This window comes from Branchiostoma floridae, chromosome 7 (genome assembly GCF_000003815.2).
Source record: "Branchiostoma floridae strain S238N-H82 chromosome 7, Bfl_VNyyK, whole genome shotgun sequence".
Classification (NCBI taxonomy): domain Eukaryota; kingdom Metazoa; phylum Chordata; class Leptocardii; order Amphioxiformes; family Branchiostomatidae; genus Branchiostoma; species Branchiostoma floridae.
Window position 1 is genome coordinate 3145631 of NC_049985.1, and position 27715 is coordinate 3173345.

The 27715-nt window shown below is 41.0% G+C and overlaps 2 protein-coding genes across 2 annotated transcripts; both read left to right on the plus strand.

Moving 5' to 3' along the window:
- Positions 1–14814: 14814 nt before the first annotated feature.
- Positions 14815–18450, plus strand: LOC118419297 (zinc finger protein 679-like). The gene is made up of 4 exons (XM_035825648.1): positions 14815–14884; positions 15254–15463; positions 15737–15963; positions 18442–18450. Exons 1-4 carry the CDS (start codon positions 14815–14817, stop codon positions 18448–18450), a joined length of 516 nt encoding a protein of 171 aa, XP_035681541.1.
- A 1632-nt stretch (positions 18451–20082) lies between these two features.
- Positions 20083–24221, plus strand: LOC118420265 (zinc finger protein 845-like). Its single transcript, XM_035826992.1, has 2 exons — positions 20083–20149; positions 20877–24221. The coding sequence occupies exon 2, from the start codon at positions 20877–20879 to the stop codon at positions 22611–22613; it is 1737 nt and encodes a 578-aa protein (XP_035682885.1). The 5' UTR covers positions 20083–20149; the 3' UTR covers positions 22614–24221.
- Positions 24222–27715: the final 3494 nt, after the last annotated feature.

The following is a 27715-nucleotide window of genomic DNA, read 5'->3' on the forward strand; positions in this document are numbered from 1 at the left end:
ATATTGTTTTCGTACCGTTTCTTCTTTCTTTCTTTCTTTCTTTCTCCTGTCACGACCTTTAAAGTGTTTCCTCTCCGTCGTTCTTAGCCCGAATGACCTGAAATTTGGCACAAGTGTACCTTGGGTCAATACCCTCAGACGTTTTTTTCGGTTTTTTGATAGATACTTTTAAAATGATTTTATGGATGTTTTTAGGTGGTGTTTTGACCGAACTGTATAATTGTGCCTCCCGTGCCCAGGTATTAAACCCAAGGGACCCGAAATTTGGTATGATAGTGCATGAGATATTTACTAAAAGAACCCTGTTATCATTTTTGGCACAAAATCACTTAAAAATGATTTATAAGCCAATTTGGCGGGGTTTTTCGTCTGCGTTTTCGTCTTCACCGCCTCTGAGCGTCTTACCATATATGGTAAATGACGTAATCATCTTCCCTGTGGTATGACCAGGTGCACGTGGTCACTCCTGCTTGCCTCAATTAATATTCATGAACACGCGTCGCAAACGTCATCCGGCGAATGCGGGTGTTGTTGGAATATCTGCTGTTATCAAATTCATGAACGACGAATAATGACACGGTGTGAGGGCATTGTTCTCAGTGCTATTGTCACCAATTCAAATCAAATTTATTGTAACAAACCTCGACGCAAGCACAAGATACGTAGGCACGTTTTAGACAGGATGCCACCCTCAGTCAAGTGTAGCCTCTACCAGGCTCCACGGATCGGTGGTCTAATTGTAGAAAGTGGACAAATAGAGTCAATAGTATGCTAGGAGAGTCGGCCGGCCAGAGGATTCATTTCAAGTGCAGGATTCACCACAGAACAAGTCATCAACAACAGAGAGAAAAAATATCGCAATCCCAGTGCGAAAACCACAACGCCTAAAGCTCAGAGCTGTTTGGCATGGTCGATTTGGCGGTGCTTGAGCCCCGCTGTTACACTGTCCACAATTAAAAGCCGCTCCGCGTCAAAAAAATAGAAGAAATTGGTCAGGAAAAGACAGAAAACACGCCAGATAAGTTAACGTCACATGGCCGAGGACTATAGTTTGCGACTTGCAATTTGCCAGGCCGGCCAACACTTATAGGCCAATTAACTCCAACCAAGAAGGTTATATACTAGGCTTTTATTCCTTGAACTTTGCAAAAGTCCTCTATTCAACCAGGCGGAAGTCTGGTAGTGGCTAATCAACCGCCGCGCGGGTCGCCTTGCTGCCACATGTACACATGATCACATAAAAAAAATAATGACATATGTATTAGCGTTGAATTATTATTTTTGAGAAGGTTCCGTTTATCACGGAACTGCTGTTGTTTCAGAAATCTCACTGACTTTTGCTTGCAAACACGTAAATTCCTAACTTGCAACTACAGTATTCTCAGCGGCGCTCAACGCGTTCCTACGTTTCACCATTTGTGGTAAACAAAGCCGACAAAAGGGTCCTTGAACACGCAGCTGGCAGGTGCGGCGGGTTCGCGGTCTGCTAATTGAATTGTCTCGGTAGCCAATCAGCAAAGACTTCGTACTACTTAGTGGATCACGTGCGCAGTGCCGCGCATAATAAGGTTCTCGAGATCTGTTAGTTTATGTGAAAAATAAATGGAACTTTAAGGTTATAACAGACGTATAATTACTGCAATTGCTGAGTCCTTTTAGACAAAAAGCATACAAAACATTTAGATATATGAAACAGACTTCGTGCAAACATACAGTGGCTAATAATCTTTGTTCATCAATATAATGTATTACCTGATTAACTCTAGGTATAAAAACGGAATGTGATCCTTTTTGTCTGAATACAATGTGCATAACTTTATATGCATTTGTACTGATAATGTCATTGCAGTTCAGCCATGATATCCAATTGGATTTTTAAAAAAATGCACTTTGCTAAAAACGGCTAATAAGCATATCTTGGTAAAGAGTTAAAAGTGTAGTGAAGTTTGTTTGGAGAGGTACCGGTGTGACAGCGATCTCGAACCCCCCGCCCCCTGCGATCTCGCCCCCCCGGGGGGCGAGATCACTAGCGTTTTCGCCCCCCTTTAGCGTTTTCGCCCCCTCCCCCCAAGAGCAGCTGGTTGCTACATATTACAGGTGCGCTACCTGGTACTATACTGCACCTGGGGAGTAACGTGTATGGTGTGTTACCTGGTACCTTATGGCACCTTATTACCGTACCGTAAGATGTCATACCTCGAATGTCGATACTATATTGTTCGGTGCAAACATGACGTTGACGTGAAAAAGACACTTTTTGCAGCTGAGGTGGCATAAAAACAGTGCTACTGCGAACGTATAAACACCGTCTATGGTACGGAATACGTCAGGTATATGTTTTCAATTTGTCAGTGTTTTCTTTCTTGTGCTGGAAACATTTCCAAAGCACTAACAAAAACACACGTGAATAATAGTTTCTCATTATAAACACTATCTACGCGCAAGTTGATATAGCTGTTGCTAAATGCTACACAAACACTGGTAAAGTACTAGTCTTAAGAAACACTAGTAAATGCATCAGTTCCTAAATACTAGAAAAAAAACAGTCATTTTGGAGGTGAAGATATCCCTTGGCCAGGTGCATATACCAAAATGTGCGTTATTCTAATTAATACCTAATATTTGCATAATTAATAAAGACATTACATAGTTCTTTGGTGGTCACTTCATGGTAGAGACCTTATATTGGAGATATATAGGTTGCTTGAGGACAGGTGAATACAATGAAATGCATCTTATGTCAAGACTCAGGTATATGCAATGATGGGAATACAAGGGACCCAACCCTCCTTGTCTGAAACAATTAGTTCAACTATCTTATTACCATGTAATTACGTTAATATTGATACTATGAATGGAGTTATGTATCAAACTCGTGTACTTATATCATTCTGAAACTGCATTTTGTGATTTATACCAATCAACTTCTAAAATGTCATGTAAACCCGTTTTTTTGGGGGGGGGGGCGAAATCGCTAAAGGGGGGCGAGGTATGGGGGCGAGATCACTAGCCGGGGAGGGCGAGATCGCTAGTGATTTCGCCCCGGGGGGGGGGGGGCGAGATCGCTGTCACACCGGTCTGCTTGTATGAAGATTAGTTATGCTTGTGACAACCTTGAATAAGTGCAGTAATTGCCCTTGCCTTGTGTAAATAATAGGGAAAACTTTAATCATAACCACGCTATTGTCTGCTGTGGGTACGTAATACTAACGTTTAGGGTCGCATAACGTGTTAACGCATCTGTAGAAAAAATACAACACAATTTCCGTTTGTGAAATAAAACCTTTTTTCTTGAAGTAAAACGGTGCCTTCTTTGTTAATGTGTGAAACACTAGCATGTTGTGTGCGTGTTGTTATCAAGAAATAAAAATTGGATTACCGTATACATAATAAAAATAGTATAGTAGCAACGTAGTTCCAGGTCATTCTCACATGGGATTTATTTTTTTCAAATTCAATTTTGGAACAGTCCATGTTTGCATAAAGGGGGAGAGCGGAGTGAAAATAGCTGAATTTGCTCCTAAGCAAATACCGGCCTTTCTAGTTTTTAAATTATTTTCGGTTTTTGGGTAAGTCTTGGTCTCATATGAAGTGATTAAGGTTTTGATCCTCGGGGAATTTCAGAAATGATGGCTTTATCTTTATGATTAATGGAGAAATGATATAAGCCCTTCGCATTATATGATGAGACTGTATGCATTTTCATTTTCATTATGCGACATTTCAATAGAAACATCGAAGCTGAATTCCACTTTTTTATGACCTGTCCTACTTACAATAAAAAGAGAGAGGAACTGTTCCAGAATGTTGGAACTAAAACACACTCCTCCTATCTGGGACGCAGACTAATATCTTCCATGTACTGCTAACATGTCCAACTCCTATATCCGCATACGTAGGTCAGTATCTGTACATTATTCCAAATGCGAGACCAGATCACTCATACATGACTTTGCTGTAATTTTGTAGGAGACTGTAGATTATACAACAAGGAGAGAGTTGAAGTTTATAGACTGATAGAATCTATGTTTTCGTACCTCATAGACCTAAGTAATGTAGACAAATTCATATCTCTAATGGGTTTAGACACCTCTGATTCCAACACATCATATTACTTATTCACCATCACAAAAGAAGAGAGAAGTCGAATTCCTTATAGCTTATCGTTATCTGTCAACAATTCTGTAGTTGTTCTTTTTTTAATACGCAAACAGAAATAAATACAGGCGCGATAACGATGTACTAGCCTGAAGTTAGTTTACATTTTTTATACTTACGTACCCAGTGGACATATATGTACAATAAATCTCTCCATCCATACATTCACTATTCCAATTCTTCAACAACACAACAACGACTCCATGATTCACGTACGAGGCATTTCCCGGCATTACTGTCTAACCTGCCGGTTCATTTACTGTCGGGGTGATCCTGACTCACGTTGTCCCTAATCCTCTGCCTTAAGCCGCTAATCCCTGGGTCCTCCTGTAATCTCTAGGTCCCCCCTGCCCTAAGGCCGAAATCCTCCCCATTGTACATTACCGCAGACTTTTCTGCCCGCCCAGCACGAATGCCTAATTACTGTTTTACAGGGCTCGAAATCCTGGTACATATACACTTGATTTGATTTCTTAAGATTGCCAAACAATACATACAATAGATGTGGGCTATTGCTGGCGTTGGGGTCTACGCAGAAACACACATACACTGAATGACTTGAGAAGCTTTATACAACAAACATTAGATACAATCTAAATATCAAATAATAAAAGCAAATATCAAATAGTATAATCAATCAGGTTGTCCATATCACCAGTCTCTGCTTGAATATACTAAGGCTGTGAGATTTTGCACCTGCTTTTTGACTGTGCGTAGGTGCATCTGTGCGTCTAGATATGCAAAGTTACTAATATGCACCACATTATTGGTGTTAGAAAAATGATACAACCTTACATACATATTCATACTCAATACCTGTTTAAAATTTTCAAATTGACTGTAGAGCCTTAAGAGCCAAACTCTGAAGAGAGTCAGTAAGGTCCGTGTTTAGGTTTTGCTGACATTCTACTTAATTCTATGTTGTGCACCCAGATGTATTCCTGTGCATGTAAATCGTAAGAGTTTAGGTGCTCCAAATTGAATTTTGAGCCATATGTATTCCTATACATCTACATGTAAATTGTAAGTTTACGTCACCAAATTGAATTTTGAGCCCAGTGTCGCTATCAGAACAAGGATCAACCGACGCAGTGGTTGTTATTTTAAGTTAAAACTCGGACTGTTCTTCGGGAGTCTAAAGGGAACTCTTTGTTACCGATGTTTTCACCTGTTAGGAAATAATTTGCCCGGCGGGGCTACGACACAACCGACCGTCGGGAAGGATCGACGACAGTGACTTTTCCGTCACACGTGCGATACATACTGTGCGATACATTTACTAGTCTCTACCAGACTCCAGCTTGGTCAACTAGAAAAAGGAAACTTTGGTCAAATAAGGAATAAAAACCTAGTAGGAGTTGATTGCCCCAGGAGCGAATAGACTGCAAAAGACTGACTGAAATCCTATGACAACTTTTTTGTCCCTATTTGGCCAAATTCTTCTCTTTTTCATCCAGCTGACACGTCTGCTTGGAGACTATCGTAGACCTACCGTGCGACGAACGTAGTGATTTCAAACAGGCGACGTTTTCGCATCAATGGTCAATTCAAGTCAAAGTTTATTGCACACTGACTAGTATGTTACTATGTTAAAAACGTTACTACTTTATGTAAAGCAAAGCGTGCGCATGTAAGACTCGTGGCTCGTTACATTACCTAGCACAATCTACACGTAGATTCTAAGCTTTGCAAGATAGAAGACACAGTGACGCCTGTATGTCTATGTTTGTTGATACGTTCTTATCGTCATTTTACGATTTCTTTTTTTTTTTTGCACGAAGGTACACATGTATTGCCCTGGGTATCAGAAATTGTGTCGGGACATGGTATAATTACACATACTAGTAGTTACACCCAAACAAACATTTGTTACACTTGCTGGTACGCCTGTATGGCTATGTTTGTTGATACGCTGAAGTCGTCATTTTACGATTTCTTTTTTTTTTGCACGAAGGTACACATGTATTGCCCTGGGTATGAGAAATTGTGTCGAGACATGGTGTAATTACCCCAAACAAACATTTGTCACACTTGCTGGTGACATATGTGCCCGGGGCTTGTTGTGTCATGTATGGATTAACGACCTGGTGGGCGGGACGATTATGAGCAGACTTTATGACTTCTTAATCCCATTTAATCCCTCTATTGTCTAAACATGTAATTTTGTTCTGTCGTTTGTTTGCTACTTCACAGAGCGCCGACAACAGCGATGAGTCAGAAGTGACGCCTGTCGGGAGTTTGACTCTATTTCTAGTGTCTGCAATTTGTCATACGGTACACGGATCTTTACTCCAGATGACTCGAGATAAAACGTTTGACGTGACCACCTGCCAATATAACGTTACATCAGATGATGAAATATTGAACAGAAAATGTTTGTGAGCAGATGTTATTTGTACATATTGTAATCTTGTGAACAGTTTCATGTAGTATTGATAACGTTGCGCTAGTTCTACTGAGTGTATAAGTCGGCGCAATTAAATTTTTACTGCAAAGCCGATGTTTTTATCAATAATAAACCAGTTACTACCACCACAAAAGAATAGAATGTTAGAATAGAATGTACCACAGAATGCAAAATAGCATGTGGAACAGAATGTAAAATAGAATGCAAAATAGAATATAGAATAGATCATAGAATAGATTATAAAATAGAGTATAAAATAGAATAATAGAATGCAGAATAGAATGGAACATTTCTTACGAATTCAGACTCATCGTACAACACAGAGTGCAAATGTGTTTTGAACGTGCTCAAAGTGTGGATGTCCTCAAACATGTGATGGGGATCTTTAGTTTCAAACTTACTTTCTGAAGGATTGTACAGGTACTTTTGTTCAGTAAGAAAGGCATCTCCCATGGTAGACAGACACTCACTGCGATGGAGCTCAGGTTTGGCGTCTCCATCGCTTACGAAACACCGCAGCGCGTCAAACTCAGCGATGCTAACGTTACTTAGATTGCCTAATTTCTGTTCTGCGTGGAGGGAAGAGCTATCAGCAACCCAGAACCATCCCAGCTGTCTGCGCCTCGGAAGGGAGGCGGTAATCAGCAAACGTCCTGGACTGACGACTCAATTTGCCGTGGTTGAGAGGCAGCGGGAGAGTAGGAATACATTTGTACCGATCGGGAGAACAAGCGTCTGTCTAACCCGTTCTGACAGCTGTTTTCGCTTCCCAAATGTATTTCCACTCTTCCAGTTAGCAGCGTGCAATTCAGAAGTGTAGCGTGCAAGATTTGTACTACAGCGCTATCCTCCATAGTAGGCTCTCTGGGGCCTTTTCCCCGTCTTTTTTGGCTCATACATGTTAAACACTATTGCTGGCCATTTCTTTTTGTACTTGGTCGCTTGGTGTATTAGGAGCCGAAAAGACGAAAAAAAGGCCACAGAGAGCCTGCTATGGAGGCAACTGCAGTGCTATATATCCATACATGTGCTACATGCCCTACCGGTGTTACTAGTATTATCCCTACATGTATGCACAGCAAGGATGAAAAATTAGACACACCATTGCATACCTGTTTTTTCAAGTACAAACGTTTTTCTACCACGTCAACTACCTATCCATTTTCAAAAGTACGTTTACCTCTCTGTACTACATACAGCCTCCTTCAACCGTGGCGCATTTTCTTAAAAAAGAAGGTACAGATTCAATTTACGATATGTAATGAGTGAATCCCGTTCTGCACACCTGTAATTTGGCGGCTTGTGTCTGCGGCACAACTTTCTTGTCTCACCTGTAAACCGACGTGAGAAAGGTGTGTTCATCGCCTCTTCAAGTCTCCGACTTAATCCCATGATGGGTCTTAATTAGGGAGGAAGACTAATTAGTGGCCATTAAATGCCGTCGTCATAGTAACGTTAAAGTGGGCGTTTGGGTCACATCACTTTAGGTTCGTTGCACAGGTCGATGCAATCTCTTTTTGTTTTCAAGTAAAGCTATATATAGCTAGGGGGGGACATTAGTACAAACTTTTTGAAATACGCATCCTAAAATATGGAGATAATCTATCTAAACACAGAAATCACAAAAATTAGGCAATTGTAAAACTCTAACCCCCCTGTACATACCCCCTGAAGTTTGGATACCCCCCTCGCCATGTACTTGTGTGACGTTGCTAAGGTCTGCAAGCACTGACTGCATTACTTCAGTTCTTTTTGCACATTTTGTGTCATCAAATGATACATTACACTCCATGATACCTTTCTATCAGCTTTTGGCTTAATATTCTTGGTTGCCATGGCAACAGGGCAGCAAGTATCGGGGCGAATTTCCATTATTTGGCCAAAAACAGGGAAGTCACGGTATAGGGCAGTAATTCGACAAGTGCTCAGAATAATAAAGAGTACCCAAATCAACTACAGAGTGTCTTTAGCTTCACAAGAATAGTGGTAAAATTTTAAGAAACTCGATGCCAAGGAATTGGGCAACTTCAAAAAGAAACATTGTTTCAAGGTTACAAAAACACAGTTTTTTTACCAAGCTTAAAACCAGTGTTTTTGTATATGTGTCGTCAAGTATGGACAGAAAAGCAACAGTTGACTGTTCTCTCTACTACTAGGCCCTCTTGTACATGTACATACTATATCCATTGCAAGGCTCGAAATACTTTTTCTGCATACCTACACTGGTGCAGGTAACATTGAAAATAGCCTGCACCAGACAAATTTTACCTGTACCACTCTGAATTTTGGAATTATAGTTCATACTAAAATTGTTCAGGAACCATTGCTATTTTTTCTTTTCTACAGAATATTACTTAATATAGGTGGTAGTGGTAACATTCAATGCAGCTAATAACAATCCCAGTACACCTACATCATAATGACGTTTATGTATAAAACCTAGTATTTGGGACCAGTGCAGGTTAGGTGCAGGTAGACATCGAAAATACCTGCACAGCTCCAATTTTACCTGCACTAACCTGCATATTAAGCAGGTAGTATTTCGAGCCCTGATACAAATGTATCTCTCATTGTAATCAAGATGCTTGCGATACTGAATTTCAACAATGTTTTATTGGTACATCTATTTACAACAGAATCAAAAGAACCATAGTCAAATTTACACTCATTGATGGTGTCAATGGCGTGTAACATTGTTCAAGTACAATTTAAGGTTGACCGCAGATGGAGTTTTTGTGGTTATGGGTAGTGACATGGCTGTGTTCTTGAGTTGGGCCAGCTTTAAACTTACATATCAACTTCTGCTGCTGATGTGAAAGATCCATCTTGGGTTTTCAGGGTTTGTACTTGTCTCTCAGGGTTTGTATTTGTCTCTCTTCCAATCAACAGCAATGTTTGCAATCTCTCTCTCATTGAGTCCTTGCTACTTAAGCTCCTCTTCATTTCTCTTCCAAGCTATCAGAATCTCTGGTATCCTGCCTCCTGTCCTGACTTCTCTACTGTACTGTCAAACCGATCCAGGTTCTCTTCTCTTTTTCAGTACCCTTATGTCATGGATTGTTATGGACTGGCACGTCCATACTTCCTTCTGTCTCTTTCAACATCTCTGAACTGTACCACATTGCATTGGCTCAATGTTCGCCTTTGGCTGTTTTACTAGTAGTTAGGTCCGTTTTGATACAAAGAAATCTGCTTTGCAGAGTATTTGAGTACCACTGGCGTTTCAAAATCCTACAAAGCTAACTGCCTCTGTAAGATTGAGTGTAAAAATTGGTAGAAATGACTACAGACTATACTATAATATACCTGTAGCCCGTTTCGTCCAATTTTGAGTTTGGATCAGTCCATTTTTGCCATGGGGGTGATTTGGAATAGTCCATATTTGCATGGGAAATGCATTTGGAGGTTCAGATATCCACAATGATCTCTCCTGAAGTCAAATATTCTGCCAAGGATGCCAAAGTACAATTTCTAAGGCATTAAGCGTGTTTGGTAGTATGGCGTTATACTAGTTTAGTACATTGTCAACTTAAAAACTTCAGGGGGCATGTACAGGGGGGTTAGCAATCAAAGATTTACAAAATTTTTGCATTTTCATATTCAGATGGACCGTCTCCATATTTCTAGGGGCGTATTTCATCAAAAACTGCATTTTTGCAAAATAGTGTCCCCCCCTAATATAGCGCATTGTACTTCCTGCATTACATGTCTAAAATGTAACATTTTTCCGCTATGAATTGAAAATGAACTGAACATTTATTTGTATATCTATAGAAATTTGTCAACTTTCGTACCGTATATTGATATATCTATCCCATTGTGTCCCACCTCCGGAAACTTGAAAGAAACGCCCTCGGACTACAGTCACATATATCGCCCACTTTAACAACCATAGTTTAGTTAAGTACAGCTTAATACAACCATAAATCAAGTGAAGTGACTAAGAGGCGACTCATTCTCGGTGATGAGTCAACGGACATTTACGAGCAATAAAACAAAGTTGTTTGATGATGTTGCAAATTATGACAAGGATTGATGTACTTCAACAGGGCCGTTGAAAAAAAATGACGGATCTTTCAACGATGTGAGCGCTATAGTCAAGATCTCAATTGTCCTTTATTTTAGAATTACTAGTATCTCAATGATCTCACTCAACAAATTAACCCGAATATGTCATACTTGAAAAAGAACTTGAAGATAACATCAAAAGTATGATATTTCGCTGGATGATATGGAGGTGTATTGCTCCAAAGAACTTTCGGTTTCTTTCAAGGAAGCGCACAATCAAATATGCTATTATCCACTGATAATCCAAAGTTGCTATGTCTTGGAGGTACGAAAGCGTATACATAAATCTATAGGAATTGAAGACAATATCAAAAGTGTAATATTTGCGTACACTGACCGATCGATCACGAGGCTGCCACACTACCGCCCGTACGACCAGCTGGGACCTATCGGTCTGTAATTCCCTTCATCTGACACCTGTTATCCGTGTAGCACACACGGGGGATTTATATGAAACACTAGCCTCCACCAGGCCTTCCTACGGGGGTACGGGTTTCTAACTTACTTTCTGAAGGAAATTGGCCAGGGTAGTCAGTCCACGCTTACATTCATGTTGCCCTCCAGACCAACTCTTCTGGTAGCAAAACTAGACTATAATCTCCGAGCAGATCCTACGGTAGCATAAGATAGTATCAAAAGCTGGCAGAGGAGTGAAGCCTAGGAGTGTTACGTGGATGTCAGTTTGACCCCCTTTGGTCGGATATACTCCTTGTCCAGCTTTGATACTGTCTTATGGCACCTTAGGATCTGCTTGGAAGAGTAGAGACTAGACCTATCGGCCTACACCGCCTGTAATCCTTTCATACGACACCTGTTGTCCTTGCTGCACGCAGGGGGATATGTATTAAACACCTGTTCTGATATCTGGGATTCAAAGAGAGATGCAGAAACAAAAGACTGCCGGCGTTTTCATTATCGACATTTGACGTCAGACTTTTAATGACGCGGGAAAATATCAGACGTCAGTAGACACGATGTAAGACGTTCACCACAAAGAAGGGACCCCCAAAGACGCCGAAACGCCCGTTTGTCGAGAATTAAGCAATAACTGAGCCGCTTCATATAGAAAAGGCGTTTTTTTTTACTACATATTAAACATCTGTTGCAGTGTGTATTTTCTATGAGAATTCGACTGAAATGGAATAATTTCAATTTCGTTTGTAAGAAAGGATATGTCATATCCGCCCATACAAATGTATTAACCACTTGTAACAACATGGATTCTGGAGTTTTAAAAAACTTATTTGAAGATCAAAGGAATACATATTATACTTATTATAAAACATGAAATGGGGAAGGCGGGGCGAAACTCCCTCCCATGGCAAACTCCTTTCTACGCGGCAAACTTCCATCCCGGCATTAGAAAACCCCGCGCGAAGTCTGAGAAGGAGACTACACCGCTCGTGTTATACATGTACATTGTAGCAAGAATTCCTTGGCGCATATGCCTTTCTAGTCTCTAATCGCATATGCCTCTCTACTTATTGCATAGATCAGATGTGTTATATAGCAAGTCCTTCTTATTGGGAGGATTAACTTCTTCCAAGGAGGCTATTTTAACCCCCTTGCTTCTTCAGTGGCCATGAGGTGGCTGACCGGTCGCTATACAGGTAAGGGCACACTTGTTACACCTATGACGTTGCGGCGGAAGGTTAGACTCTACCAGGCTTCGTGGATCGGTGGTCTAATTGTTGAAATTGGACAAATAGAATCTATAGTACGCAAGGGGAGTTAGCCGGCCAGAAGAGTACGTGATTCTACCGATCCACGGAGCCTGGTAGAGGCTAGCGGAAGGTAGGGTTACGGACACCACAGTAAACAGCACGCCACGTGCGAACTTCCCATGACGTGTTTTTGGTTGCGCTCACTTCACCTGAAGTGGTCCCTTCCTCAACTCCTGTCAGGGTACAAAGACCCATGCATGCTTTCCTGACCCCAGTGTCAACAAATCAAACTCCAAGTGTTTGCAAAGACACGTTAATCTTCTTAATTAAAGTATTAAGGGATAAACCCCACTTGAAGGGAAGTAGTGTAATCTCCAAGCAGATCCTACGGTAGCATAAGATAGTATCAAAAGCCGGCACAGGAGTGAAGCCGGCTTAGGAGTGTGTTTCGCTACCGGGGCAAATGTATGCATCTTGGCTGACTTCACTCCTTGGCCAGTTTAGTACTATCTTATCATCATCTATCTTATGCCATCGTAGGATCTGCTTAAAGATTCGAAGTAGTGTACATTAGACTCTATGATGGCAGGAATTGAGTATCTCGTTTATGTAAAACAAGAGAGTCTTTTTGTAAGCACTTCAGAACGCATATCACCGTTACTTCCTCAGGACGTTTAGGCAGTAAGACATAAAGAAAACAGCACAAAATAGAAAGTCCGATAAACACGCCTAAAAAACGTCAAAACAACCGTAGCCGAACCTCTGCTTGGAGAGTAGGGACAGGCGGACCCCTGTACTTTATTGACAACACATGCCCTACTCCTACACACGATTTTGGCTAGTCTCCAAAGTTCCAAAGTGGTTGGATACAGGAAGATTGTGATCTTCTTTTGATTTGCCTCGTTCGTTCTGACATTTCTAAGACATCTAAAACCTATTGGAAAACTGCAATGCAAAACCTGTAATCACACACATATAAAATCATTTATTTACCAACACAAATTCACAAACCAGCTCTCCAAAACAGAACACACCCCTGCAGACTCTGAGAACGAGAACGCATTTCTTTACTCCCCAAGGATTTCCAAGCAGATGTTAACGTTACATTGTAAGATCCGACTTGTTTTGTTTGTCAGTTAGGCATTTTGTCAGCCTTTCGATTTTGTCAGTTTCTCCGAGTGCATATTGGTATAACGATGTTAGACAAACACGCCCCAAGAAAAACGGACGAAACATAAAAACTTGTAAAAAGAAGATCAGAAGAAGCCGTCGTCTAACCTCTGCTTGGAGAGTAACGGTTTATATTCTGGGAACGAGTCCTAGGATCGAGTCGCGATCGGATAGCGGGACGCGCGGGGAGAGTTCACCACCGATTTGAGGTAGAAATCTTACAATTTATGTCTAAATGTTCCCCCAAGTGATATTAAAAGCAATAGATAGGTTCATTGGTAGTTATAGTCACTGAAATGGGACAGGGATGTGTGAGAGTGTGATGTTAGAGCTCGGCTGTGGCTTGTGATGTGGTAGTAGTGGTGTGGGCGAGGTCAAAATTATCCGAATCTTACAAAAACAACTCGTATTTTCGCGAAGTTCATCTGTATTTTGCTGCTCCACAGTCCTAATCCTCTACTTATAACGTTGCCCAGATATTCCCTGATATGTGTAGATCATCTGGAAATGAGTACTGGCTCTAGAAATGTCATGATTATCTGTGTTTGTACAATAAAAAGTTAGCTGTTTTCTGCATGTGTTTATGGGGCATTCTTTAGCTGTTTTGGCAACGCCTCTGGAGCGATGCCTCGAAATGACATCCGATATCTGGAAGGCGTTATACGTAGAGGATCAGAACTGCAGTTGCAACAAACTACAAATGAAAATATAAGTTGTCGAAAGTCAAAGTTGTTCTTATGACATTCTGATAATTTCACCTCCCACAAGTCGCATGCCACATTCTATCTCTAATGTGGTCAATAACCTATGCCATATCACAGATGGAGAAGTTTTAGCCATAGCAGACAAAGTTCCAGCGATGCTAGTACTAGTACTAGTACTATGCCATATCACAGATGGAGAAGTTTTAGCCTGGAACTTTGTCTGCTATGGCAAGCAGAATGTCATAAGAACAACTTTGACTTTCGACAACTTATATTTTCATTTGTAGTTTGTTGCAACTGCAGTTCTGATCCTCTACGTATAACGCCTTCCAGATATCCTCTGATATATATATGCGTCATCGGAAATGCATATTGGCTCCAGAAATACTGTGTTTGTATGATAGAAAGTTTTCTGTGTGTCTTTGTTGGGGTGAGGGGCATGCTTTTGCATTTTTGGTAAGGTAATTGCATCTGAGGCTGCTGTTTGACTACATGTGTAGCTCACATTCAACAATCAATTCATTGTTTGCATGTCATGGGTAGAAGTTAACTGTGTTTTACTTCATGATTTCAAGCAAAATGGCATAATTTGTTGTTCAATAATGATTTACACCAAAATTTGCATATCTTTCTTCCCTAACAGATGGAAGATCCCAGCTTCAGACAGCGTGGAACAAAGCCCTACATGTGTGGGGAGTGTGGGCACAGGACAGGTCACAAGTGTGAATTATCCAGACACATGAGAACCCATACAGGGGAAAGACCCTACAAGTGTGACCAGTGTGACTATGCTGCAGCACAGAAGGCCCATTTGGACCATCACTATCTTGCTAAACACACAAGTCAGAAATCCTACATTTGTGATGAGTGTGGGTACAAGACAGCGGTAAAGTCGAACCTATCCCGACATGTACGAATTCATACAGGCAAAAAACCCTACAAGTGCGACCAGTGTGACTATTCTGCAGCACGGAAATATCATTTGGACAGGCATCGAGCAAAACATACCGGAGAGAAACCCTTCAAGTGTGACCAGTGTGACTATTCTGCAGCACAGAAATCCAGTTTGGACAAACATCTAGCAAAACACACTGGTGAGAACCTCTACATATGTGATGAGTGTGGGTACAAGACAGCCGAAAAGTCGAACTTGTCCAGCCATGTCCGACTTCATACTGGCAAAAAACCCTACAAGTGCGACCAGTGTGACTATTCTGCAGCATGGAAAGCCAGTTTGAACTATCACCATCTTGCTAAACACACAAGTGAGAAACCCTACGTTTGTGATGAGTGTGGGTACAGGACAGCTTGCAGGTCTACCCTGGCTAGACACATCATGAGAACCCATACAGGGGAGAAACCCTACAAGTGCGACCAGTGTGACTATTCTGCAGCACAGAAAGCCAGTTTGGACCTTCACCATCTCGCTAAGCACACAAATGAGAAATCCTACATTTGTGATGAGTGTGGGTACAAGACAGTGGTAAAGTCGAACCTATCCCAACATGTACGAATTCATACTGGGGAAAAACCCTACAAGTGTGACCAGTGTGACTATTCTGCAGCACAGAAAGTCAGTTTGCAGGAACATCTAGCAAAACACACAGGTGAAAAACTCTACGTTTGTGATGAGTGTGGGTACAAGACAGTGGTAAAGTCAAACCTATCCCGACATGTTCGAATTCATACAGGGGAAAAACCCTACAAGTGTGACCAGTGTGACTACTCTGCAGCACGGAAATGCAGTTTGGACCTTCACCATCTCGCTAAGCACACTGGTGAAAACCTCTACGTTTGTGATGAGTGTGAATACAAGACATCACTTAAGTCGAACCTATCCCAACATATACGAATTCATACAGGGGAAAAACCCTACAAGTGTGACCAGTGTGACTTTTCTGCAGCACAGAAATGCAGTTTAGACCAACATCTCGCTAAACACACAGGTGAAAACCTTTACGTTTGTGATGAGTGTGGGTACAAGACAGGACTAAAGTCGAACCTATCCCGACATGTACGAATTCATACAGGGGAGAAACCCTACAAGTGTGACCAGTGTGACTATTCTGCAGCACGGAAAGCCCATTTGGACCAACATCTAGCAAAGCACACAGGTGAGAAATCCTACGTTTGTGATGAGTGTGGGTACAGGACAGCTATAAAGTCTTGCCTATCCCAACATGTACAAATTCATACTGGGGAAAAGCCCTACAAGTGCGACCAGTGTGAGTATTCTGCAGCACAGAAATCCCATTTGGACCGGCACCGTCTTGCTAAGCACACAAGTGAGAAATCCTACCATGTGGGTACAGGACAGCTCTAAAGTTTTGTCTATCCTGGCACATTCGAATTCATACTCGGGGAAAAAACCCTACAAGTGCGACCAGACTATTCTGCAACAAGGAAATCCAGGTTAGACTGTCATCATCGTGCTAAACACATTCATATGTGACAAGTGAGGATATACAAGACAGCGGAAATGTTGAACCAACATGTGTAAAACTGTAAGTTTATCTAGGGGAAAAAGCCTATAACTGTGGCCAGCGTGACTATCCTGCAGCCTTGTATTGAAATCCAGTTTGGACAACGATATAAAGCAAAGCATACTTAACAAAAAACCTAGATACTTGGGGTATACTCTATACAGGACAGCTCTAAAGTTCAGCTGATAGCTGAAGGAGGAACATGAGGTCTCATACATGGAAAAGCCCTACAACAAGTTGGACCAGTGGGAATATTCTGCAGCACAAAAAACACCATCATCAAGCACTTCTCAGAAACATGGAAGACAGATAAGATCTGTTCTACCACATATGACAACTGCTACAGAAAAACTTGAAATTATAGACATACGAGGGGCGTTCAATAAGTAATAACTCTGACTCATTTCCCATAGAAGGAGATTAATGAAACTTGGCACAGTTATTAGTCTTTCTCTTCATAGGAACCACCCAGAGTTATGCATTTCTCCCATCGTTTGATGCAGCTCTGGACACCGTTTTTGTAGGACACCCCAGGTTGGTCCTCCAACAGATGCCTCATCAATGGCAGAAGAGGAACGACCAGGTCTGGGAGCTGTTTCCACAGACTTGCGGCCATGTTTGAATTCAGGATGCCAGCGTTTTACAAGGTCATATGATGGGGCATCATCACCATAAGTTTCTTTTATTTCATCAAAAGTCTCCTTTGGTGTGCGTCCTTTCAAGTACAAAAACCGGATCACTGCGCGACACTCAACTGGCTCCATTTCACACCTGGTCCATTTCACACCGAACTCAGTTCAAACACCAGTAAATCAGAAACCACAATTAGTTCAGAGCTCTTTTTTTCAACATAAACTGTAGAGATATGAATCATTACACATACAAAATTTCATCTAGATCAGACAACTGGAAGTTGGTCAGAGTTATTACTTATTGAATGCCCCTCGTATGCACCACAGTATATCCTGCAAGTGTAATCCCTGCAGCTACTCAGTTTTATGGTCATGTTGGTTGTGAATACACTGGTGAACTGAAGTAGCCGGTGTATTTAATAATACTATTAATAGTGCAGAAGATTTCTCTCAAGGAAAAAAGTACATTTGGTAATGATTGACATCATGCAGAATTTGTGTGCATTAAGTTAAGATGATGCATAGACAAATTCTACATAACATCAAACATTACCAAATGGACTTTTTATTCTTAGGGTGCCATGACTGGCAGGTGACATGTTCAATGATAAGATATGAACCTAAGAATCATGAGAACATAATATATTTTACAAGTTAGAAATACAGACTTTTTTGTTTCCTAGAATCATTAACACTTAGCCAGGGATTAATGTTACAAGTTAGAAGGTCAGACTTTTTCCTTCTGTATATTTGACCTTGTTTATTAACATTTCTTTCTTTCTTAGAATTATATAGTCACTATAACATGGCCAAATTACAAGTCAGATGTTCAGACTTGTTTTAGTTTATACATGATATTTTTGTTAACTGTTGTTTCTTAGAATCATTCTTAAGATGAACTTATTGTTGAATGACCATCTAACCTACAAGTTAGATGGTCAGACTTTTTCATGTTTAAACCCAGTATTTTGTATTAACATTTTTTTGTTTTGTTTCTTAGAGCCATCAGACCTTAGCCTAATTACAAGTTCTATTATATGGTCAGGCTTTTTCTAGTTCACATCTGACTCTTTTTGTTAGCCAGGGTATTACAACCTAGATTGTCTGAGCTTTTCTTGTGTAAACCTGTTTTTTGTAAACCATTTTGTTTCCTAGAATGCTTAGACGCTAGCCAGTGATAAATTTCAAAAGTTCAATCGTCAGACCTTTTCTAGTTTACACCTTACATTAACCATTTCATTGATTTCTTAGCATTAATAGAACTTCAGCCAAATTATATGTTGGATGTTAAGACCTTTCTCTTGTTTACCTGACCTTTGTTATTACAACTTTTGTGTCTTACTCTCATTAAAACTTAGCCAAATGGCATGTTGGATGTGCAGATGTTTTCTTGTGTATAACTGATTTTTTGTTAACTATACTTTTATTACTTTTACACTGTTATGTAAGGCCATGTTGATTTGATTATATGAATGACATCCATGCACGCATTACTTTTCGTCCATTTCCAAAAATTAAAAAAAAATTTGACCATACTGTAAATCATACAAAGCAGTTGTAAAATGAGCGCACATGTGCCTGAGATTGCAAAAGACCATCGGAAAACTTATACAGATGGCACAGAATGCCAAAGTAAATTCCAAAATCTAAGATGATGTGAAAGAACAAAATTGAAAAATCTACTTTTCGGTATACAGTACCCTGTTTAGCCATTTCTTCAACTATCCTGACTTCTTCTTCCAACTGACGAGGAATATGCAATGACCACTTTGATATCATACTGAAAGTAACTTTTTTTTTTAAACTTATTTTATTTGCACGCTCACATCAGTTTTGGGGTTCCAAGTTGATGTCATCCATATAATCAAATAAACATGGCCTAAAGCACTGCCGCTGTCGGGTACAGTCCACAGTGTGGGTACAGTCTGAGAACGAGAACACATTCCAAGGATCTTCAAGCAGATGTTACGTTGTTGTAGGATCTGGATTGTTTGCTCGTCTTTTAGGCGTTATTTCGGCCTTTCAATTTTGTCAGTTTTTCTTTTTGTACATTGACCTAACAATATTAGACAGAGAAACAAAAAGAAAAACGAACTAAACAAGAAATCGCCTAAAAAGAAGACAAAAACAAGCTGAAGTCTAACCTCTGCTTGGAGAATAACGGTCCATATCCTGGGAACGAGTTGCGAGCGGGTACTAGCGGGACGCCCTGGGAAAGTTCACCGGTTTGAGGTACAAATTTGATAAATTAACGTGTCTAAAAGTTTGTCAAAGTGTTGTAACAGACAATATGGGATATATGGTAGATCTAGTCACTGAAATGGGACAGGGATGTGTGAAGTGTGATGTTAGAGCTCTGTTGTAGCTTGTGATGTGAGCGAGGTCATTATTTTCGAATCTTACAAAAACAACTCGTATTTTCGCGAAGTTTGTCCGTATTTTGTTGCCACCACAGTTCTGCTCCTCTACTTGTAATGTCGTACAGATATCCCCTGATATGTGTAGACCATGTGAAATGTATATTGGCTCCAGAAATGTCATGATTATCTGTGTTTGTACGATAGAAAGTTTGCAGTTTTCTGCATGTATCTGTGGGGCATGAATGCCGCCATGATTTAGCTTTTTTGGCAACGCCTCTGGAGCGATGCCTTGAAACCGACATCCGTAAAACGTTACACTTTATATAGCAACGCACCAATGGAACGTTATCTACTATTACTAAGTTTTGTTGATCTGTGACATGGCTTAGGTTCATTGAGCACATTATTGCTTCATTTGTTACAGTCTTACAGAAGGTGCAGGTCTGAACAAGCCGAATTGGGAGAGTTATGCACAGCTGTTTGTGACTTTGAATTGGACAAAGGTATGGTTTTGACTTTGAGTGTGCATGTATAAAGGCTGAATCAACTTCATTGTCACAATAGAGTTATAGTTAATAAAATTATGATGATATTTTTGACTATTTTTTGGGGGTTCTAAGTTGCTTTCTCAGAGAATGGCAAGTAATTTGACCAGAACAATCTATATAAAGTTACTGTATATTCACATATATCAGATGGAGAATTTTGTGATGGATTCTCCTATCAATGTCGACGGATGTGTAGGCAAGCCACCAGTCACTTGGGTCACTCTGGTCATGTTGGCCCCACGTCCTAACCTAGCCCTAGGCCTGGCCCTAGCCCCAACCCTAACCCTAAGTCTTTCCTTACTTGTCTCGGGTGGAAATGAATACATAACTTAGGTAAAGGCCCTCCCTTGGATAGGACGATAAATGGAAGTCCTGTAATCGGGGTGTTGGGCGAAGTTGACTGATCTGAGTTGGTAAATGATTGAGTCATCCTAATCCCTCGACATTGTTCCACATGTTGTACATTCACAGTTGAAACCGTTCGGTGGAAAATAGCAAAAGAATAGAGCTGCCCACTATCAGTGATATCAACATTTCAGTTTTTGAAAATCAGCTACTCATAGTACTGTTTGACTACATGTGTAGCTCAGTTTCATTGTTTGCATGTCACGAGGAGAAATTATTTTTGCTTTAAATATTTCATTATATCAAACAAAAGTAAAGAAGTCTTTTTTCCTTACAGATGGAAGATCCCAGCTCCAGACAGCGTGGAGCAAAGCCCTACATGTGTGGGGAGTGTGGGTACAGGACAGCTCACAAGTGTGACTTATCCAGACACATGAGAACCCATACAGGGGAAAGACCCTACATGTGTGACCAGTGTGACTATTCTGCAGCAAGGAAAGCCCAGTTGGACCTTCACCATCTTGCTAAGCACACAAGTGAGAAATCCTACGTTTGTGATGAGTGTGGGTACAAGACAGCGGTAAAGTCGAACCTATCCCGACATGTACGAATTCATACAGGCAAAAAACCCTACAAGTGCGACCAGTGTGACTATTCTGCAGCACGGAAATATCATTTGGACAGGCATCGTGCAAAACATACCGGAGAGAAACCCTTCAAGTGTGACCAGTGTGACTATTCTGCAGCACAGAAATCCAGTTTGGACAAACATCTAGCAAAACACACTGGTGAGAACCTCTACATATGTGATGAGTGTGGGTACAAGACAGCCGAAAAGTCGAACTTATCCAGCCATGTCCGACTTCATACTGGCAAAAAACCCTACAAGTGCGACCAGTGTGACTATTCTGCAGCATGGAAAGCCAGTTTGAACTATCACCATCTTGCTAAACACACAAGTGAGAAACCCTACGTTTGTGATGAGTGTGGGTACAGGACAGCTTGCAGGTCTACCCTGGCTAGACACATGAGAACCCATACAGGGGAGAAACCCTACAACTGTGACCAGTGTGACTACTCTGCAGCAAGAAAAGCCCAATTGGATTATCACCATCTTGCCAAACACACAAGTGAGAAATCCTACGTTTGTGATGAGTGTGGGTACAAGACAGCGCTAAAATCGTACCTATCCCAACATGTACAAATTCACACTGGAAAGAAATCTTACATTTGTGAGGAGTGTGGATACAGGGCAGCTCGAAAGTCTACCTTGACTAGACACATGAGAATTCATACTGGCAAAAAAACGTACAAATGTGACCAGTGTGACTATTCTGCAGCACAGAAAAGCCATTTAGACCAACATCTAGCAAAACACACTGGTGAGAACCTCTACATTTGTGATGAGTGTGGGTACAAGACAGCGCAAAAGTCGAACTTATCCAGCCATGTACGAATTCATACAGGCGAAAAACCCTACAAGTGCGACCAGTGTGACTATTCTGCAGCATGGAAAGCCAGTTTGGACCATCACCATCTTGCTAAACACACAAGTGAGAAATCCTACATTTGTGATGAGTGTGGATATAGAGCAGCTCTAATATCTACCCTGGCTAGACACATGAGAACCCATACAGGTGACAAACCCTACAAGTGTGACCAGTGTGACTATTCTGCAGCACAAAAATCCAGTTTGGACGTTCATCATCTCGCTAAACACACAAGTGAGAAACCTTTCGTATGTGACAAGTGTGAATACAAGACAGCTCAAAGGTCTAACCTAACCCAACACATGAAAACTCATACTGGGGAGAAACCCTACAAGTGCAACCAGTGTGACTATTCTGCAGCGCAGAAATCCAGTTTGGACCAACATGTAGCAAAACACACCGGTATGAACCTCTTCGTTTGTGATGAGTGTGGGTACAAGACAGCGCTAAAGTTGAACCTATCTCGACATGTACGAATTCATACTGGGGAAAAACCCTTCAAGTGTGACCAGTGTGACTATTCTGCTGCACAGAAAAGCAATCTGAAGCAACATCTAGCCAAACACACCAGTGAGAAACCTTAATCTCCAAGCAGATTTGTCAGTGGCATAGGACAGTATCAAAGCTGGCCAAGGAGTATGGCCAACCAAATGGAGTGGCTAGCTGACTCCCTTCAAATGGCCAGCTGCTCTCCTTGGCCAGCTTTGATACTATCTTATGCCACAGGTAAATTTCCTTGGAGATAAGAGAAAAGATGTGATCAAGTGTGACCAGTGTGACTATTCTGCAACATGCAAAAGCAATCGAATCTGAAGCAACATCTACATGTAGTGAACACGTGGTGAAAAAACCTACAAGTGTGACTATTCTGCAACATGGAAATCCAAGTCGGACCGTTATCATCTTGCTAAAAACAATTGAGAGACCCTTCATGCGCGACAAGCGTTGGTACAAGACAACCTACACATGTAATTGTTAAACATAAGGGGAATTCACACTCTCAAGATAGTGAGAAGTGTGCACTGTATGGAGTAGAGGAAGGCTACTTTATCTTGACTTCTTGCAAGAAAAAACAGTACATTGTACATTTGGTAATGTTACTTAATACAAATGTAATATAAAAGGCATCCATACTTAAGGCAACCATTAAGTGGCTGGCAGGAGAAAGCGTCATGTGTAATGATATCGATATGAACTCAAGAATTATAGAACATGATGTATGAAGCGTGGAACAAAGCCCTACATGTGTGGGGAGTGCGGGAACAGGACAGATCGGAAGTCGCAGTTGTCATGGCATATAAGAACCCATACTTGGTATGTTACAAAGTTAGATACTAGAGTATGCAGACATTTTATTGTTCAAACGTTTTTATGAACTTTTTTCTTTTCCTAGAATCATTAACCAGTGATGTATATAAATGGGTCGGACATTTTCTTCTTTACACCAGACCTTCTTTATTAACTATTTTGTTTGTTTCTTAGAGTTATAGAACTTAGCCAAATTACAAGTCAGACTTGTTCTTGTTTATACATGAGGCTATATTTTTTGTTAACTTTAATTTCTTAGAATCATTCTTAGAGTTATCATTTGCTGACTGACCTTGTATGTTGAAACCAAGTTTGTTTTGCCAGTTTTTGTTTCTGTGAACCATGAGAACTTATTGGTGAATATTGCAAGTTAGACTTAGACTTTTTGATGTTTGTTGTATTTTGTATTAACATTTTTGTTTGTTTGTCAGAACCATTAGAACTTACAAGTTTAGATGGTCCGGCCTTTTCTAGTTCACATCTGACTTTTATTAGTAGCCCTTGATGAGTATTACAAGTTAGCTGGTCAGTCATTTTCTTGTTTAAAACTGACGATTTTATGTCAACTATTTTGTTTCTTAGAATTATTGAACCCCAGCCAGTAATAGATATGAAGTATTGAATGGTCAGACTTTTCTGTTTACAGCTGGCCTTGTTTCTTAACCATTTGTTGGTTTCCTAGCATCCATAGAACTTAAGCCAAATTAGATATTGGATGTTAAGACCCTTTCTTGTTCACATCTGAGCTTTTTATTAATTGTTTATTTCTTACAACCATCAATACTTATCCAGATAAAAAGTTTGATGTTCAGACTTTTTCTTGTTTATGACTTACCTTCTATCCTTTTATGTCAGCTATTCTTTCCGTTTGGACTGTACACTGTGATTAACTCCAAACTGTGAAAAACCTATGTTGGTGTGGTTGCCTACTATACTTTTGACAAGTCGTTTGCGTATTTAACAAACCAAAGTTTGAGAACGTCAGGACAACCTTTGTCTTCCAAGATTATTACAATCAGTCCATAGGGTCTTGACAAAATATCTGTAAACATACACCAACAGACCTTCCCAAAACGATACCTCCCTTTTTCACGGTGACATCACTTCCATTTTCACGGTGGTAACATATATAAATAGATATACTGAAATATAAGCTTAGCACTTTAAGAACAACAACTTGGCAAACCTAACAGTGAAAGAAAAACAGGACCTCTGTTTTGATGTAGGTCGAGTATAAGGCAAAGCAAACCATAGTCATGGGAAACAGAGAAGGGAACAAAGCCGTACTCTCACTGCTGGGCCCTGTCAACCCAGCCTGGCAAGGACGCCCTCTCACTGACGGTGACCACACAAACAACAGGAATGGCAAATAACGTAAGCCAGTACTAAAAGTCTGTCGCCAGAGGTTACCCTCTAGTCACAGACTAATAAAGATTTATCCATAACTTCTCGAGTTATTCTATCCACAAAGCAGACACACAACGCACAGACAGAGAATGACGGCAACGACAACCTTTTGAGGAGATGACAAATTTCACAAGGTCACGATAACGTTATACACTCAGTCCCAGCTGAAAAGGTTTTCCGTGCAAGTCGCGCGAATATTTCTCAGGAACGGACTCACACTGATGGCAACACAATCTGGCCACTAATGTCCAGCCAGATGTAAGAAGCCGGCTCATTCTTAGCGTTTTACGGTTGCTTTCGCAACATGTAACACTCCTTTCCAGCAGTGCACCCCTTTAGGCTTAGGTCACACTTCCAAATCGGGGTCCGGCCGTTACAGTTTTCGTGATGCAAAAGTATTCTATGAATTCATTAAAATACACAAATTGTCGACATACGATTCACGGGCATAATTTGTGTATATTTCTAGGTACCATTAAGATTTTTCGTTTCTTTAACATCCCGGCCGGGCCCCCGATAAGAAATGTGACCTAAGCCTTAACGATTCGTAGAGGACAAAATATTGCAAAAAACGGGCTCAAAACACTGCACCAGATCCTTACATCTGCTTGGAGAATACCTCCCACGACACTTGCCACACGAGCGCGACGTGAGTGCCCCCAAGGGCCCGGAAATAACTTATCGGCACTGAAGAGCGAGGTCGTCAGCACCTTAAGCCGGCCATTGACACGCAAAGCCTCGCCGTCATTCAGCGGACGCGTCGTGTAACACCGAGCCTGGTAACCATACCATCGTGTGCTCTCCAGGCACAGGTTCGGCTCCGGCTGCCTTTTTATAATACATTCGCCGGTTGTAGCATGACTGAAGGAAGGAAGGAAGGAATGATGCTGTCGTTATCATATGTGCGCGTGTATACAGAGCGCTACCATCATCTGCAAAGATGGAAGGATGCCTACTACTATACGAGTGTGTATAACCAAGGAGTTTTTAAAGCTCCTTGGTGTAACGTTATGTGGGTGTGTATGTAAAAGACCAGCTGTCACCAGCATAACTCGATAATGCCTGGATAGATTGTATTGACATTCGGCATTTGGGTAGGTCTTGATAAGACCTGGAAACGATCAGAGTTTGGGCCCCCTAGCGGCCCATTACGGTATTGCGACAGAACTTCCGTGTGCGAAAGTGCTTCAGCTGCACCGGAGAGAACCCTGATAGACTGGATACCAGGTTATGTTACACGGCCAATCCTCAACAACACAACACCTCTCTGTCTCACGCAGATAATGTTCTTCAAGTGTCACTCGCTTGACTGGCAACAAGGAGCAGTTTTCTCCGTATAAGATAACCGATGACCTTAACGTGACCTTACAGCAGGTGTTCTATTCGCCCCCCTCCCCTACTCACACGTTTGGGACCCTTTTCCAAGCGTTGAACTTGGATATCTGCAACATTAAGCTAACGATGGGAGAAGAAGCGTTGATTTCGTAATCAATGTCACATTTAGAAAAAGAACAGCGAGTTTGATTCAATAGTTTTGACAAACAGAAGACGAATCTTCCTTTCCCACGGGGATGATTTTGTTCAAGTGTCATTCGCCTGACTGGTAACAAAGGGACAGGATCGTCTGTGATGGAACGGTACAAGATAACCAGTGACCTTCACATGACCTTACAGCAGGTGTTCCAATCCCCCCTCCCCCTGATGAACTTTGGTGAACGTAACTGTCAACGCAAGCGTTGATGTCCTTTCATACTTGATGTCAGATCAAATGGAACATAGATTATAGTAGCATATATAGAGATATCAATCTATGTATCTATGTAAAACGTATTGACGGCAAAGTGCGAGCAAGCAACTTGTTCACAAACACAGATAAGTAGCATAGATACAAAACTATAAACTGCTGGGTTTAACTATTTATTTGGGACTCTGAATCACTAGCCTGATGGAAACAGAGATGAGTTAAGTAGTCTTTTCTCCTTCAGCAATCTACTGTTTTAATTGGGTGATAAAATATTGCTTATTACAAGCGAACAAAATTGACAATGCATGAAATGAATACCTCCCAGAAAGTAGATTCACAGAGCTACGACGAATTAGCGACATTTACTGGTATTGCAGCACAGCGTCAGACAGAACTAACAGAAGAGCCGAGCGTGAAATGTACAAGATTATATAATAATAATCGTCATCATCTGGTGTATTTTGCCAGCCAGTAGGTACCCAAAGTATGAGTAATGAGGCTGTTTAACGTGGTCGAGGCACCTCCTCGAGCACGGGACCCCCGTTTTACGTCCCTCCCGGAAGACGATTTCGTGGAAAGCTTCGTGAGGCTACATCAATCCGGACGTCCTTGGTTGGTCCCCCATCCAAGCACTATCCGGACCGCGCGTTGCTTAACTTCCGAGATCGAGGGATCGGGTGTACCAACGCGCCACGCGGCCGTAGCATGTTACTTTATCTCCAGCGTACAGTAGCAATGGCTTTCATATCCTTCCATCGGCATGTTGATTAATCCCTGGCCATTTGATACGCTGATGTTCTCAATCTTTCATTGCTGCAGAGATCCTTTTGGAAAATATATTTACGAGGACGGACTTGAAACGACTTGTACATACATAATGAATGATGTTCACTCCGGCAATAAAACTCTCTCTCTTATCTTATTCAGCAACATTTGGGTATTTGATCTCTTATTGCTAGTTTATTGTCGTTGGCATAGCCTATGGTTAGATTGCTGTCTGTGTGTTTTTAACTGCGCGAACATTTTATGGCTTCATATATCGCTCCCAGTCGTGCACTGTTTAATTTATGTCTTTTATTCCGACTTTATTTCAGCGTCAAATTGGCCAATAAAACATTTATGTGTGTATTAAGTACACAAAAAGTTGCAAACGACGCAATAAGTTGGAAAAATTCGGGTCCCTGGAGGAAAGTAGACTCGAATGTAGAAAATGAAGTGCTTTTTTAC